A 17,733-nucleotide genomic window follows, 5' to 3' on the forward strand; every position below is an offset into this window, starting at 1 on the left:
CTGGGGTGCAAATAATCACTTTTGCAAACAGTATATGTGACAGAGCTTTAACTGCACTTTAATCACAAACATGCATGAAAAACATGTTCAGGTTGAAAAGCCAAGTACTTAAAAGTCAGCAGTAAGAGCTCTTCTTGAACATACTAAATATTAGTAATGCTAAGTACTCTGAAGCTATACAGCTATCTCACCCTGGCTTCCTAGGATCCAGAGAAGACTTTTTCCCTAAGCTTTTTATCATCTCATCAAGCCATCTGCAAAAAGCAATGTCACCTTGCTCAGAGAGGATCTCTGTGATGATTCATTAGGCAATGGTTATAGCACGTTTGGGCAACATTAACAACAAGAGCCAAGGAAAAGCTTTTGGGAAGTTAATAACTCGCCTGTTAAAGGAGGTTTAGAATGACACACGGTATAGAATGCAGCAGAACACATACCTGGCATTAAGGAAACATCCAAATATGATATGATTGCTTGTTACCTGAATACTGCCTTTCCTTCAGCCTACAAGGAGTGGGATTCCATGGAAAAAATAACATGTGACCACACAGCAATGGTTGAACCAGCAAATTGCAAAGCCCAGTGTGTGCATATTCTTGGAGAAAGGCAGATGACCGTGTCAAGTCTTACAAATAGGTCACTTTTCTATGAAACTTCAAACCTTGTCCTCCAGGCCTGAGGAAAGTTGAGCTTCTTAAGAACCTCCCCCCCCCCCCCCCCCTCAAGATTATAACATAGTTACACAGTTTCCCTTCACTCCTGCAAACAAAGTGAACCATCTTGGCTCAAATTAGAGCAAATAAATAAATAAATACATAGAAAAAGCATGTTAAGCCCAACTCTGATATACAAGGTCTAAGTTTACCCCAAAGACTTAAGGTTTGTCAGAGTTGTGTACAGGTGACATTAGGCTCTGCGAACAAGGAGGGTGGGATGACCTGTGGTCCAGCACCTGCAGGCACAACCAAAGCCACGCTGCTGTCCTGGCCAGACCTCGCCACTCCAGTAAACACAGACAGCAGAAATGATGCCAGGCAGGAAACGTGACAGCAGCCCCCTGCCTTTCCTCCAAGGACTGTAGGAGCCTCCTGAGCCTCTGTTATTTTTTAAACGTTGCACACATCTACACACAATAAAACTACAAGCATCTTTCCCAAGGATTTCTCACTCAGATTCTGCTAGAGCATGAAAAATTGAATAGGAAAAATCTCATGGCTTTCTCTCTCCCCCCGTCTCCAGCACGCAAGCAAGGTGCCAGCTCACCCTCTGTTCAGAGACTGCTCAGCCCTGCCACACAAACAAAGCTGTGCTTATTGGAGCGGTTCAGCAGGTGCTTTCAGTTTGCATTTTCTAAATAACCATCCAGTGCCCTTTTTGGTGGTGGGGTCACATGCTGCTGTTCTGCAGAAAGAGAAGGACAGAAGGAAAGGCAGCATTTCGCCTGCTAACATAGTCACCGTAGTTGTTCTAGCTGCCTGTTCAGAGCTTACCACATCCTTTGGGGCTGCCAGTTAAGGGGCAGATGCTCTGCATAAATAATCTGGGAAGATTTCCAGATTCATCATGAAAAATGAGGTGTGCAACACTGGCTGTGCTGAGTCCTTGTTGTGCAGTAAGGAGGACAAGGATAAAAAATTTGGCACATGGTGGTGGCTTGATTTGAAAATACCAGCCTGAGTCAGTTCAGCACTGATTAGAAGCTTGACAGATGGAGAAAGAGACCAATAACTAACCTCTCCCCACTCTGTTCTCCAACAACTGCTACCCAAGCAGCCTGGATACCCTGTAGTTTGATGCTTCTGTTTTTGGAGGGAAGCCACGTGAAACTGTGTTCACTGGCAAAACAAATGAATAAATTTGGCTGATTACTCAGAGGGGATACCACAATATAAATCAAAGCAAAATTAAGAACTTTAAAAACCCCTCCTTGCCCTGACCATGCTATCGATCTATAATTGTGTTAACTGAGGCTTTGCTGTATTTTCCATCTCCCAGGCACTTTGATTTTTGTGTCTTTCTCTTTGTGAAGAAGCTGAAGATACGGTGGGTAATTTTCACCTAATATCACTATCCAGAGTTCCTACACAGTTTGTGTACAGAAAGAGTCAAAGCCTCCTTGTCTTACTCAGAAGAATTTTTCTTAGGGAGATGCCTCCTGTGAATCAAGTGAGTAGGATTTATAATTAGAGGAGTGCAATAAAGATATCAATAGATGCAGCAGGTTGATTCATCTGACAGTTTATTATAATAGATCATTTGATCTTACCACCCTGCTGGGTGAATTTAAGCTCATGCCTCTTTATGGATTTTTTTGTTGTTTAGGTCACAGAATAAAAAGCTACAATACTTGCACTTTCTCAGATTTATTTAGATTCTGACTGATCCATTAAATCTCCAATTTTTCTTTAATTAAACAAAATGAGAGAATTAAATATTATCAAGCAATCCTCTGTGGAGGTGGAGAAGGAGTAGGAGGTATATTCTACACGACAGCCAAAGTTAAAGAAGTGTATGTGTCAATGGCACGTATGCAGGTTGCTCTCTTTGCTAAAAACAGTCCCTGTTGCCCTTTCTAGCCTGGGTGAGCACTGCACAGCCCCTCCTCTGTGGCTGGTGGTTTCAATCTTCTTTAATACAGCAATACTGTTCTCAGATGTTTCACCAAGTTCTTTCCTAGGCTCCCCCACTCATTTCAGTCGCTCTCCAGCTCTCTGTGGCACTCCTCCCACACCCTGATCTTTTGATATGGCTGACTGGATAGCTCTCTTCAAAATGTGCTTTTTTTCTTTTGCTGCAGCAAGAAAGGAAATTTTCACCAAAATGGCATTTTTTAAAAAATGGTCTCAAAACTAAATATATTCTTTGCAGTGAGGTTAGCCAGCTGAATCATTTTGGTTCAACATACCAAATAGAAACATTCTGGTTTGGATCAATTTCACATTAATTTGTCTTCCCCTGAGCTCCCATGCAGAAGCTGTGGCTTGGGTGCCTTCAGCTTGCAAGCTTTGCTATCCCCCATGAGCTGCAGCGCCAGCCCCATTGTGCATCCCAGCCTCTGCTCTGGTGAACAAAAGGTACCCAGCCCCTATGTAAGCCCCTGAATGTGAAATTCCAAAGAGTGGGAAAGAAATAATCTAATGGCAGTGAGGGAGTCAGCATTTGCTCTAGTCTCAGTACAGAATGAAACAACTGGCTTCACACTTGCATTGCTTTAAAAGTTATTAGAGCGCAGCTTATGGCTTCCCTTAGCCCTGAGCAATTGCACACAGGAGAAGAAATCTGTTTAGAGGGAACAAAAACATTTTTTCTTTAAGTCTTTAACATATACAGAGAATAAGGGAGCAAGAGTGGTCTAAAGGTGCAGCCATTTGGGATAAGCTACCTAACTCACCAGGGTAAGTAACAGGTTTTCTTGCATATTTAAGCTGCGAGAAAGAAGTGAGGAGCTGGTGCTGTGAGGAGACGGGAAAGGTGTAAGCGTGGAAATCCTGGTGCGGGAGGCAGTGATTTTGAAATGGCAGTTTTATGAGAACTCAGAGTACTGGCTATGCCAAGCACCTAGACTGACTCCCCCTGGATAGATGGGCCCTTTCTTTTTCAGCCAGGCAATTATAGTCCTGGCATCTTGGGTAGTCCCAGAGCTCAAGAAGATTTATTGATTTTTACATCAAAGTGAACTGAGTAAGATGATGACTTTCGCAAACAGACTCAAGTAAGGTTGTAAAACTTTCTGGGCAAATTTTAAATGTAAAATGTAATTGTACACACAACGCAACAGGTAATTCAATGCATGTGATCCATAGCCAGATCTATATTACAATTTAATTTTAACCTGGAAAATTTACCTGTGTGAGAGAACTTTAATGAAAAACATTCTAATTTCCTGTTTTATTGCAATGTACCAATGGTAAGGTTTTCATACCATGCATGCGTCTGCCAAAAGACATAGAACCTAACAGGATAATCAAGTAACTACAGTTTACAATATATGCATTTTGGCCATAGGCTTACTGAAAAAATTGCAAAGAATCCTCCCTAAATCAGTGGCCATGGATTAAAAATGAAAAAATCCCAACTTCCTTAAAATGTATATTATTATATCTTTTTTCATGCTTCTAAGCATTTCAGTGTGAACTGAGCATATGATACTACTCCACTTTTATATCCAGTATCGTCTATGAAGAAAAATCACAGTACATGTGCATGCTTATCTCCCACAAACACAATCCAGAGGTTGTAAAAAGAGTCTTGTATCCCTTGGAGAATGTTAAACAATAATAATTGGGATACACAAAGTCAGTGTCCTTATTGAATTTACATACATGTAGCTGAAAGTAAGTACTGAGTGAAGTGAAAGCTCAGGAGACCTTAAGAAAACCTGAATAAGTGGTTCTTCAAAATCTAGGAAAATTAAGCCAGCTAGAAGCATAATAAATGATCACTCATGTAACCTGGCATTTACATTCACCACAGTGTTCCTTAGTGGATAAATACATCAAAACACACACAGAAAACCAATAAAACTGGACTTGAGTTGGGAAGAATTAATATATTTTTGACCTTACATGTAACCATGTTGTACTTTGAACAGTGTCATTTAGTCTGTAATATGCATTAACTTGCCCTCCAGATTTATTAACAGTTGTAAAAATTATAGCTGTTTTCTCCTTTGTCTCCTTTGCTTTGCAGCCAGAGAATTTATCTTGATGACCTCCTCTGGCAGTCAATGCTACACAATGACCACATACAGCATATATAAAGATTGCTATTATCTTTTGTAATTTTTATCCTTCTGTAATGACATTGACTACCCCAGCTGAATGTTTTGAAGTTCACCCATCACTCAGGATAACTTCCATAGCTAGATGACATGGACACAGCATACCCTGCATGAGTGAGGAGGTGGCCCTCATTCCAGGACAATGCACAACAAATGAAGAGATTCAAAATTATTTGCATCTTTTAAACTATTTGAATGGGAAAATAGAGTGTATGTTTTCAAGACTTACCTGAGGTTCCAGGAGCAGAAGTTGTTTTCTGTAGAGAGACTGCAGAAGAAAAAGACCACCCCTCAGTAGACAGAGCATCCAAACTCACATTTTGTGCCAGCTGTGTTCCACTTGCTTGTGTAGCTGGAAATAAGACAGATGTTTGGATAAGATACACCTGTATAAGTATTGTCTTAGATCCCGGACCGTCCCTCAGACAAACTCCCACCATCATAGAAAAGACTTAAGGTCAGAAAGCATTACAGCCTCTGGTAACTGTTTGTCAAGTGGCAAAATATCCCTATGGAGTTGTTACTACTGGCATAGTTGAGACATCTTTAAAGCACATCCTAGCATCTGAAACAGCCTTGCATCTGTGCCAGAAGACAGCCTAAAACTCTGGCTTGGGAGCCCAGAATAACTAGACAGTCTTGCACCAAGATCAACATGAGTGGAAGAGAGAAGCTTGCTTACTGCCCTCTATCTTTAACCTTAGTTTTAAAAAAAATAATTAAAAAAAGCAAGCTTCAGCCACAACTGTCACGTAATGTGATATTGTAAAAAGTTTTAGGGATTTTAATTAAGCACAGAGTTAATTATTTAATTCTGTGCTGTTAAATCCTAGGAAATAATATATTTCTGGAAATTAATGTATGAAAAAATAAAGTGTCTTGGTTCTGCTTTCACACAGTCAATAGAGGATCAAGGCCATCTGTGTGAGAAGATTTGTGGCCTAAGTTGAGTCTAAGATGATGGTGCAGGGCACCACCTGAGCCCGTGGAACTGAAGGTCACCAAATGACAAGAAAGAATTTAAGCTGTTCCAGCACAGCTGATAATTCCTATGTTTATGTTCAAGCCTGAGCATAACAGTCAAGACAGTGCCTACTGAATAAAACATAGGGGTGACCAAGAGTAACCTTATACTTCCTTTCTGATATAAATCAGAGATGTGACTGAGCTGTAAACTGTTTTCAGTGCCTCTCCATATGAATTTCAAACACTGGAACTAAAACAACTTTAATACATGCTTTAGTCAAATGAGTGCTACATCATGTACACTTGACATGTGAATCTTGAGGAATGCTTCATCACATGCTTTATTCAGATACTCTCCAGTTTGGCCCCTCAAAGAACACTTTTATCAGGAGGAAAAAAAAAAAAACAAAAAAAAAACCCCCAACAAACAACACCTAAAGCTCCCAGTTCTACCACTACAAACATTTAATTTGGACCTTCCCTTCCCCTCTTGTTTATTAAGTGCAATACCATGGAGAGGCAAGCTTCAGAAATCAATGAGCTAAGAAAGTGAGTTGAAGCCACCAGAGTCAGGGCATTCATACAGCTTTGGAAACTGAGAGGAGTTCGACAGTCCAGAATGGTATCTCTGAATGTCGAGGCATGGAAGGAAACCATACTGAAAATTATGCAAAACAAGCTCAAATGCCTAAAACTGTCATGGAGACTCTAGTGATGAGAAGCATAATTTCACTCTCAGCTCCTTCCAGAAACCTCAGCATTGTACCCTTTCAATATGCAAGCCTAATCTGCAGTAGAGCTGAGTGTAAAAAGCCTCTCTGCCTCATTTTTCACTACACTATAACACAAGGGTCTGAGAACTTAAATAATTCCTGCATTCTCATCATAGAAGCCTCGAATGAATGCTTAAAAGCAAACTTTTTCCACTTTTGGTTCTTACTGTGGTTGCTTCAGACTCAAATTTTAGATGTTGATTTTTAATATAGGTTCAATTATATAAAAAAAAAAAATAAGCCCCATATAGGTTCAATTACAAAAAAAAAAAAAAAAAAAAAAAACCAAAGAACTTCCCTCTCCCTTTAAGATGCATGGACTTGTAACAGCCACCATCTTGTGGCCTTTTTATCATAAGTTAGTGAAAGATTGCATGGGAGAATGAAAAGTAAGGCAGAATAACAGTAAGCCTTCCAGTGCAGAGACATTAGAACACAAATACACAATCAGGTGTGTGGGAGAGATCAGGAGGGAGGCAGCCAGTTGCCTTGTAACCCCACGGAGAGCTGTTTTCTCGTAGGGATCATACGTTCCAGGCATCCTATCAGTCCTGGCAGCAGCCCAGCCCCGGGTGCTCCTCTTGTGTTTGGGAGCTGTGAGAACAGATTGTTCTTGGGAACACGGGCTGTGCGCTGGATATGCCTCAGTGGGGGATCAGGAGGGGAGGGATAACAGCACTGCCATTTAATTTTTTTTTAATTCAGCCTGGGTTCGATTATTCCTGTGACTCAGGTAGCACCAGGTATGACTCACACCTTTACCTAAGTCTTGGCATGAAGCTTGTTGCATTTATTTCAGCAGACTGCAGAAAAGGCTCCCTGCTCCTAATGTCAAGAGGTGAAGTAAACATGCTGCAGTGCAAAAGTCTGCGTGCCAGTTTTCACCACGTCCAAGATGAAAAATGCAACCCGGCAGGGAAAGTTCCCTTAATTCCACTGTACTACTATAAGATTAAATCCTAGCATACCAGTTTTCTGATTAATTGTGGCTTTGAAGTAGCTTTTAAGATGCATCCAAGCTTTACGCCTAATACACAACACAGGCTCTACCGTCAACACATTTAGCAGATCGAATAGCTTCTGTGCCAAAGCCGATGGGAACAGAAGCATCCACATCCAGCCGCTGCTCGCGTGCACGACGGCAGCACTGACAGCACAGTACGCCTGCTAGAAATCTGCCTTTCTGATAAATCCCGTAACTCGTATCTATGCGAGGTTTAATTTGATCTCAACAGGAGGAGACAGTGCAAGTCCCCACTGCAGTGCCCGTGCTCTGCACGGGAACAGGTGGGGGACCCTGCGCGGGCACACGGTGACTCAGTCCTGCCATCCCCACTGACACATCGCTGCAGTAATTCATCACGCTCCAGCTCAGCCAGCTGCAGCAAAGATTTCTGCCTGCCTGGCAGGGGGAGGCCTGGGCTCACAGAAGAGCAGCACAGCAGAGGAGGGAGGTTGCTGCTGCTGCAAAAGCACTTACATCATCAGTTAATGCATTTGTTGTCAACAGCTGATTATGAATAAAAATGGTAAAGCAGTAAAAATTGTAAAATAGCTGTCCGAATGGGGATGATTGCTGCAGTGGCAGAACTCCCTGGTGGTGATGCAGCTCTCCCTGCTGATATTTTGATAAGATAAATGACAGTGTGTTAACACATATTTGTCAAAGGGATAATCAACAACAGGGAACCTGAAGCTGCTCAGCAAAGCTGCTGTCTGAGCCTCAGGTATTTCCTTACTCTTTGTGCTCTGAAAAGCCTTCGTTTTCTTTAACCAGCTGAAATTCAATACATATTCTCACTTGATCTTAGCATGATTTTCTGCTTAACCTATGTATAATCCACATATATTTTGATATTTCCCACCCAGTACTTTAGATTTTATTTACAGCAGGCTGTAAACTAGATTTGACATCATGAGATGCTTCAAGTAAGCAGCAAATACTCTGCTTATTTTCTATGCACTGCTAACAATATAGACATCTGTACACGTGTTAAAACCTTACTTGGCCAATCAATGAATCAAGGAAACAACTTTACAGGGCAGAAGGAGCTGCATCCAAACCACATTAAAATGCCAGCATGAGGGCTTTGTTGGATGGAAGAATAAACCTTCTCCCTTGAGCTCCTATCTTTAGCATAAACACACATACAGGACTCGCCCCTGTAATCAATAGCTTGAGAAACCATTTGCATTAACTAATGCATTCATGAAAGCTTTGAAAAATCCCAGTGAAGCAAAACCAACGCAACTTCACTCCCATTCCAAGGAATGAAAATTGGCTAGGGAGGTAACCAAGTGGATCTCAGTTTTAATGTTTACAGCCATAGCTGATTGTGTTCTCTGTCTACCAGCTTTACATTTTCTGGTAGGCAAAAAACCCCAAGTATTTAAAAACATATATTTTAAAACATCTCCCTGTCTAACATGTCTCAGCAGTCAACTATACTCAGTGTTTACCTATAGCATGCTGTAAAGACCTGAGGACAACTGAGCAATACATGTTACCATAACCCTCTTCCAGTAGTATTACTGAAGTAGAGCTTCCTTCTTAATTACCAGTAGTTTGATAAAAAGAGAAAAAGTTTATCCTCCACTCTTTCCTTTTCTTACTTTTCAATATTTAGTATTTTATTGCATCATGATATATCATCATCCAGAAGACTGGCATGAGATAAACCAAAAACACAACAGCCAAAAATCCACTCTTACTTGTAATTTAATACCTTGAGCACTGACCTTGCATAAGATGCTTGCTCCATATCCAAGGAAGGAAGAGCATAATCTTTTGTTGCATTTCATTTTGTGTTCTCTTTGATAACTTCAGATGTTCTAAGATGTGAAATCCTGGTTGCAGATGCAACTTGCTGTAGTGTGGCACCATATAATTCTTGTTTTGGGGGCTGGACAGCACAAGTGAGGTCACTGTCTGGCTAAATGTGAACTATTGGATTTGACCCCTTATACTAATAAATAAGAAGGTTAAGGAGACAAGTCTAATTGCTGGCTTCCAATATAATAAACAGGGTAGGAGGGCAAAGAGGAAGAGATTGTACTTATGGCCTTCAGAGGGAAAGAATACTTAAGACTTTTTTTTTTTTTTTTTTTAATAAAATCGTTTGCATGATTTCACAGCATATGGAGCACTGGGGGCTTTTCCTGAATCTGTAATAAAAGGTGACAGCAGCCACAGAAATTGCAGCAGAGACAGGAAGCCCTGTCAAATCTCTGCTGTTTGAATGTGACCATTCACTGAAGCTTTTAGTAGGGATTGAAGCAGAAAGTGATGGCCTCCATTACAAAATAACTGAGGTGCCTGCTTTGTATTAAAACCCAGGTGTAGTAAAGGTAAATTTTGACGTGTCATAAAGACACCACCGATTTCTGCCTCAGTCGCATGCAGACAGCCCAAAGGGGGGAGAATTGAGTGCTAGTGAAAAAGAGTAAGAGAGAGTAGATAGCTTTCACCTCCTGTCCATTTTGAGAGCAGAAGTCTTCCTATGCCTGTGCTCACTTCAGGGAGCGCAAGTCCCCCAGCCCTGCGCTGCTGCTGGGGGTGCTGGCAGGGACTGGGAGGATGCAGTGAAGCCAGCGGCGCCTCACTGTGCCAACATGTGGGGTGGAAATGGAGAGATGGCTGTAGCCAGCAGCCAGATGGTGGTTGAGGGATTTGTGGGGTTTCTGCAAGGGCTGGCCACACATCTGCACAGCTCCCGTGCCATGCCTTGACCCAAAGCCACTACCTTGTGCCCTGTCACACTCCTTTGTGTTGAAGCCAAGGCTATGACTTTCTTGAAAGGTAGACCAGAATTTTGTTTTAAAACCCACAAAAATTCATTTTCACATACACAGTTTTTCCAAATATTACTTAACATTGAAAGAAAATACAAAGTCTTTTAATGTAGGACAGTTCCCAATGTCTTCTTTAATTTTCCTTTTACAAAGGGTAGTGAGAGGCAGGTAAACCCTGTTCCGAGGCTTGTATGCCAACCATTTTTATCACAATTTTGGGGGTTGTTTTTTGGCTTAAATGAGGAAGTTTAAAAACAAATCACAGCCCAAGCAACTAGGGACTGAACTCTAGCTGGTGGGAAGAGAACACAAGAGGAATAGAAAGGAAGCGCATTGGTGAAACCTTCACACCCACATCCACTGTACCTCCAGCACCATTGTGCCCCCTGCACCAGATTTTCAGGGCATCAGTGCAGAGCAGTGGCTGGAGCTAAGCTGCACTGGCAGGCATGCTTTTCCTTGTTAGCTTTCCTTCCCCTGCTGAGAGCTCTACCTGTCATGAAGCCTTAGTTCCAGGTGGCTGTGCCGCTCAGGCACGCACAAGCCAGGAACCTCCACCAAGCCGAAAGGACTAGGAATTGCATCCGTAATGCGATGCACCATGCCACGGGCTTCTGACAGGCCCACAGGGTCACAGATGCAAGCTTAAAAAGACTGTTTGTGGCCTTCGGTATCATTTCAGCAGCTTGTGCATTGGCCAAACTGTATTTTGTGACTCACCAATACTGGCATTTAAAAGCCAAGCCAAAACCCAAAAGACCTGAAGGCTGACAATCAGACTGCTCCCTACACCAAGCTCAGCGGGAAAGCTGCATCAGTAGAAGATGTAACCATAAGTGAAAGGGTGATTGCTCTCCAGGGAGCTTAGCAGGCTCAGGTTCATGAGGGGTGGCTTTAGAGGAGAATTTGCACAAAGAAAGCATGCAGACCGTTTCATAGGAGTCCCTTTGTAGGCAAGGAAACCAAGGGAAAAGAATTCAAATTCCAATCATTTCTCACAGTTCAGTAGGCTCTAAATATCAATTCTGAAATCACTGGTGCAACACTGACTGCTGATTTAAATATCTCGAGTATTTAATTTTTAATTTTTGAGTCAATTAAATATAAAAAATGGTGTATTTCAAAGCTCCGATTCAGCAAAGGACATTTACAGTCTTTTGTAAGCAAACATTTACAATGCAGTTCATAGACAAAAGAGGAAGACTGAATTTCATCTTAAGTTTACTGAGCTCCTTTTGAATGTTGTTATACTTGTTTAAATTAATCAAGCTACTTGCTGGATACATGGGATTTTTTATTTATTCATTTTATTTTTCTAGAATCCAACCTGATGTGCTGGGCCAACATACATGTTATTCTGAAGATTTATGGGCAACAAAAGTATTTCCTAAAATTGATGCAGGGTAATTAGTACCACATCTCTGCTTTCAGTACTGTGACTCATAATAATATAGAATATAATTAACTGTAGCATTGTAACATATATAAAAATAAAGAAAGGAGGTTGTTCTGACACCACTCTGATCACATAGAATAATTTATTTTTGATTAAATACTTATTAAAAAAACCAAAACACCACAGAGGAAAATAAAAATTAAAAACCTCCCCAGTACATCTCTCCCAATTACAGGGAGATTAAAATCCTGTGTAATGGCTTCAGATCATCTTCACTACAAATTAAAGGTATGATATTCTTTGTGTAAGGTTCTAGGGTAATATTCATTAAAGATACGTAATATGGTAGGATGAATAGCTCTGCTTCCCCAAACCTCCAAATTCATAACCCAAACTATGCTTTTTAACCTCCTTTTATTGCTCCGTACTGTTTTGCAGAAAGATGGCATACAATGAATCAGAAATGGCTCAATGAAATTACCACTTACTGTTTGTTGTGCTGTCACTTGTATCTGCTGATGTAGCGGTCACTTTTACTGGTGCTTGTGTTGTTGTACTTTGTGTTATTTGTTGTGTAGCATTAGGTGAAGAAGGTGTGGAGTCTAATAAAGGAACAACATTAAAATTATTTCCTTAAATTTGTATACACACATATGCACACACACAAAACATCTACTGCCTTGCTTGCAGCCTACTTTTAAATTAGCAAAAGAAGATTTCACTTAAATTGAAGATCAACAGGGACAGCACTCCCTTTACTGCAGAGAAAGCCACTCCCTGTCCCACAGGTGGGTCATCCCACTGAAGACAAACTTATGATAGATAGAGCAGTTACAAGACCTGGCTTGGAGCTGCCTTGAGCCTGACCAGCTTCTGTGCACACCTGCGAGGTTTCACCAAAGAGTTCACTATCTGTAAAACAAGTTCCCAAGCCAAAAGGCACTGCTGCTTGATTTCCCGGACAACCACTGGAACAACATCAACAATTAGCTCAAATAAATTTTCACTTACTGCTTGTGATGGATTCATTTGTAGCTATGACTGCAGTTGTCGTCAGCACTGACACTTCCACTGTGTTTGCTTGTAAAGTTGTTGCATTCACAGATTCCATTACTGCAAGAAAGGCATTCACATCTTTATTGATTTATTTTACCACGCGTAAATAAACATCACATACCTCTAGCTGCCTTTTCTCACAAAGGCAGTGAATTTCTGTTTAAAGTCTGACCCTTACAGACCTTTCTTACCCACACATTTTTTAAAGAGGATTCAAAGTGCGTAGGGTTGGTATCGGAGGGAAGGTTTGGCCTGTGGACAATCCACAAGTTGCCCACTGAAAGTTAGCAGCTGTACCTTCCAGCCATCCCCTAAGGAAGAGGCCTATGCTCTTTGGGAGTTATACAGAGGTGCTTGGCATGGCTTCCAAGGGAAGAGGAAAGGAGCCTGGCATGGATAGATGGGTTCACTGATGCTGGACTAGACTGCAGACCAGCACTTTGCTGCATACCTGTTTAATAGGAGGAGGGATGTAAACTCCCCAGAAGTGTGAGTGACACATAGGAACACAACTTATATATTACAGGTAAAGAACTGAAGGGGAAGGGACTCTCTGAAATTTTTTCTACTCCTCTCTGCTGTCCACCTCAAGCCCCGCTTGAGTCTTTCTTTGGCTAGCTTTCCCAGACCCTCTTCCTCTACACCCATATTTCTGGAGAAAAAAGAGCACCCGAGAGGCCTTCCTCTGGGGTCTGAAGCAAAGCTTAGGACACTGTGGATGAAATGAGTAGGATTTTCTAGTAAGTGATGTTATCTGGGGTGAACTTGGTGCCCTTTGCAAGGTGACTCCTGGTAGTTCTCTCCTCCAGAGAGGTGAGATTTGGAGGCTGGGGGGAGAGGAAGGGGCTCCCTCAGGCAGCAGGGATCACTTCCAGCTGCTGCTGGTACAGAAAGAGGGGAGCACAGTTGCCCAAACATCACTAAGGCAATAGCAAGGTTTAAATCAGCGTGTGCATGGATGGCATACTGCAGGTCCTATGTGCTCCTCGCACATGCTCAAGGGAATGGACTGGCCAAATTGCTGCTGAGGAATCTGGGCTAAAACCCCCATAACTAATCATTTTAAGAGCCCAGCTTTCACTTCTGTAATCTCATACAAACAGAAAATGCTACTGTCAGCTACAGAGACTCACTTATATCCCTGACAACAACCCAACATGTGTCCTACTACCTCTTCTAGCACTTTGCATAGGTGTGATACATGAAAGAACAGGAACAAATCATGATGTGACATGCCATTTTCCCTCACATGACTTGAGTACTTCTAAATGCAATGTTCACACAAGAACTTTTAAAATATAACTTATATTGTCTTCCGCTGCTCTCAGTTTGCTGGCTGTTCACCTAGAATAGCGGTGCCTCAAAGAATGGACCTCCTTGGGAGTTTGCTCCACACCCACAAAGTGCTTTAATCTCATAGTGGGCTTCTGATGCTTTTCTTATAGGCATAAATAACAATACTGCTTTCCCTTCTGTGACAAAAAAGCTGCAAGAGATATTTCCGTGAAGCATTTGAAGAGCTCATTCACTGTGAGGTGTTGGGCCTTTATGAAATGTCTCTGAAACAGACATGAACATCAGGGTTTTTGAAACATAAAAGAACTGCAACGCAATTTGAAAAGGACTAAATCTTCTGCTGTAAAAAACATAACATATGCATTCTTCCCCTGGCTGCATCTTATTCACCTCCATTACTAGCACTGCAAGCGTATACATCATAATCATCTCAGTGCTCTCAGCTCCAGACAGACTCATTACTATCAACAGTTACCAAAAAATAGAATCCTGTGTCCAAGTTTTCTTCTCTCATATGCATCACTTATTAAATGTAGCAGCCTTCAATATTCAAACTAACAAAGGAGTTGATATTTAGCTCACATGAATGAAATATGATCAATATTGCTTTTTCATAACTACAAAGCTACATGATAAAGAGAACTGAATGTGTCAGTTGAAGTTGTAAACCAGAATCACAGATTTTTACCATGTGAAGCAGAGACAGAGAGAGAATGCAGCTTTTGAAACTGAGGACACTGGTGCCACCCCCTTAGCCCCAAAAGTGAATATTGACATCAATGGTTTCAAGAAGTTATCAGTGGCATTTTTGCAAATGACAGCATTGTGCATATATTCTCTCCTATTAACTGGGGCCTAACATTGGCATATATTGTATAATTCTTTACTATTGAAGTCCACGTCCTGTTCTGTCACCCTACACCCATCAAATCAGCGACCTGCTGCTGCCATATCCCTTAACTGATGCTGTTTCCCAAATTATTCTCAATCTGACAACCTCCTGAACTATGAGTCTTAGCTAATTTCTTAATATCTGATCACACTTGAACCGCTCCTTGAGAGCATAGGAACTCACAGAATTTCAGCCTTTTTCACCTGAAACAAAAAATGCAGCCTGCTCAAATTAACCCCTCCTGTGCTGGGTTTCTGTGGCGGGGTTTTTGGTAGAGGGGGAGGGGGCTACAGCTGTGGTCCCTGTGAGAAGCTTCTCAAAAGCTCCCCTGGCTCCAAGTTGGACCCGCCTCTGGCCAGGGCTGAGCCAATTAGTGATGGTGGCTGCACTTCTGCGATGACATATTTAAGAAGAGGAACGTGAGAGGGGGTTGGGATTTGTGTAGAGGAGTTACAAGAAGGACACCTATGTGAACACCGAGGTCAGTAGAAGGGAGGAAGAAGAAGGGGTGAGATATGCCAGAGAAGAACCCCCCCTGTATCCTGTGGTGAGACAGTAGGGCTGCCCCCACTGCCACCCATGGGTCCATGGTGGAGCAGAGGCTGACCTGAAGCCCGTGGAGGAGCCCACACCAGGACAGGTGGCTGCACGTAAAGGAAGCAGGGACTCTGAGGGGAGAAGCGGCCCCCACTGCTGTAGTTTGGCACTGGGAGGACTGCAACACGTAGGGGTGACCCACGCCAGATCAGCATGGGAATGGCTGCATCCTGTGTGGAGGACTCACACCAGAGAAGGTTCATGGATGACTGTCTCCAGTGAGAGGGAAGCTATGTGGAGCGGGGGGAGAAACGTGCAGCATTCACCCCACCTCCTGAGAAGGAAGGAGTGGTGAGCTGACTGTAACCCCCATCCCCTGCCCCCTGCACGACTGGGGGCAGGAGGGAGAGAGATCGGCAGCAGAGCTGAGTCTGGGAGGAGTGTGGGGGGGTGGGTTTTGGGTGTGGTTTTGCTTCTCACTGTCCCACCTTGTCTGTTAAGTGTTGTTTTTGTTTGTGTTTGAATTAAAGCGATGTTCTTTTTCTTCCCTTAAGGAGTCTGACTTTTGCCTGTGACCATAATGGGTGAGCCACTCCTCACTGTTCCTATCTCGATTCATGAGCCTTTTTTTCCTTCATTTTCTGCTCAGCGCTGGGAGGGAAAGGGTGAGTGAATGGCTGCTTTGTGCTCACTTGCCCTCTGGGCTCAAACCATGACACCTCTCCTTACTAAGATCCCTCAATTCTTCCTTCTCAACAGAGTTTTGTAAGAGGCCCAGGGAAATACATTGGTCTACAATCACCTTACGTTAAATAATTCACCTGATTTCTCCCAGAAGTTGGAAAAGTCGAAAGCTAAGTAGGCAATGGGAGCTTCAGAATACCAGATAACAGTGAATTTGAACTCTTACCAGACTTTGATGTTGATGTAGAAACATTTGCACTGACGGTACTGTTTGGAATACCATCTTCTGAAATAAACACAGAAAGAATTATATTACTTCAGCCACCTTCCAAACCTACGTAGCACTGCATAGGCATATAAGGCAGAGAGCAGCAAGGACTTTCCTGGAAAATCAAGAAGCTGATTAGCAGAAGCAATGAAATCATATAAACTGCTAGCAATGTTTTCAAGCTGTATCCTAAATCTCTTAGCTTTGCCTTCACTGCTGTAACAGGGAGCAACTGCTGTGGCCTCCCTCCTTGGGCTGTGGGTTGTTTCCTGACAGGTAGTAGAGTCTCTAAGACTAGTTGGGGGAAAAAAATGGAGCAATTAAAGGTGTTTTCCTAGCTTCTCCTCTCCTCGAGCACAACCACAGCTACTCTGGGTCTTCAGGGTAGAGGATTAACTAAAATAACTGGCTGCAGGAGTAAGCACCCATTCTCCTGCCTTGGCTAGTACAAGCACTTCAGGAAGGATTTTCAGTGTCATCCCTGTATTTGAGTGGAAGAGGAGAATTCACAGGGCATGGCTCATGAAATACCAGGTCAAGAAACGACTGACTTTCCCCATTGCCCTCAAGGCAGTGCTCCAGCTGTTGGGAATTTACTCTAGTAAATTATGCCAGTCTTAAAAATCCTAGGTCAGGTTGGAGACTTTCAGCTGCTAATACTGCAAAACAAACAAAACATTGGAAAAACAAACAAACAAACAAACAAACAAAAAACCCAACAAAAAAAAAAAAAAAACAAAACAAAAACAAACCCCACCAAACTAAAAGCAAAATAATTTCTATACTTTCTGGCTGCACCAAAAAGTTGTAACAGCGTAACTCAACTAAAGTTTTGGCTTCAGATTAGGTTTTCAGTCTTGTTGCTGGGGTGTTCATATTTTTCTACTAAAAGAAGTTAGGCAGGGCTTGGAAGGGGGTGAAAAAACAGAAACAGTGTTATTTCTCAACCATTTTACATAGCTATGAGAGAAGGATGGGTACATCTGGGGAGGAAGAGATCAGCTCTGTGACAGAATGGGAAAGCCAAATGGCACAGACTAATCCCCCAGTGCTTTCAGGTTTGGAGCGTGACATCCTGTCATGCTGCATTAGCATGCTGTAATACAGATATCGCAAAACTGAGTCAGGACAGCATGTCACTATTCTTGTGTGACTCCATTCATGGTAATATCTGCTGGCATTCTCTCTTTTTTTGGCTACAGGGCAGAACAGTCAGCTTTGTTCCCTTTGCTCAGCATGCTGCGCTCCGATTAACATTTCACGAGCACCACCGGAGGCCTGCCAGAGTCACAG

The 17,733-nt window shown here is 42.3% G+C and overlaps 1 protein-coding gene across 2 annotated transcripts in view; it reads right to left on the minus strand.

Annotated features, from left to right (window-relative positions):
• Positions 1–17,733, minus strand: part of EMCN (endomucin) — a 57,683-nt gene that overhangs the window by 23,666 nt on the left and 16,284 nt on the right. For both annotated transcript variants that reach the window (XM_042808379.1, XM_042808380.1), the window contains exons 2-5: positions 16,399–16,458; positions 12,719–12,820; positions 12,196–12,309; positions 5,010–5,132 (exon numbers count right to left, since the gene is read on the minus strand). In XM_042808379.1, the coding sequence (XP_042664313.1) occupies positions 5,010–5,132; positions 12,196–12,309; positions 12,719–12,820; positions 16,399–16,458 (399 nt within the window). The remainder of the gene's footprint in view (positions 1–5,009; positions 5,133–12,195; positions 12,310–12,718; positions 12,821–16,398; positions 16,459–17,733) is intronic.

Source organism: Tyto alba, unplaced genomic scaffold, assembly GCF_018691265.1.
Source record: "Tyto alba isolate M040663 unplaced genomic scaffold, T.alba_DEE_v4.0 Super-Scaffold_6, whole genome shotgun sequence".
Taxonomy (NCBI): domain Eukaryota; kingdom Metazoa; phylum Chordata; class Aves; order Strigiformes; family Tytonidae; genus Tyto; species Tyto alba.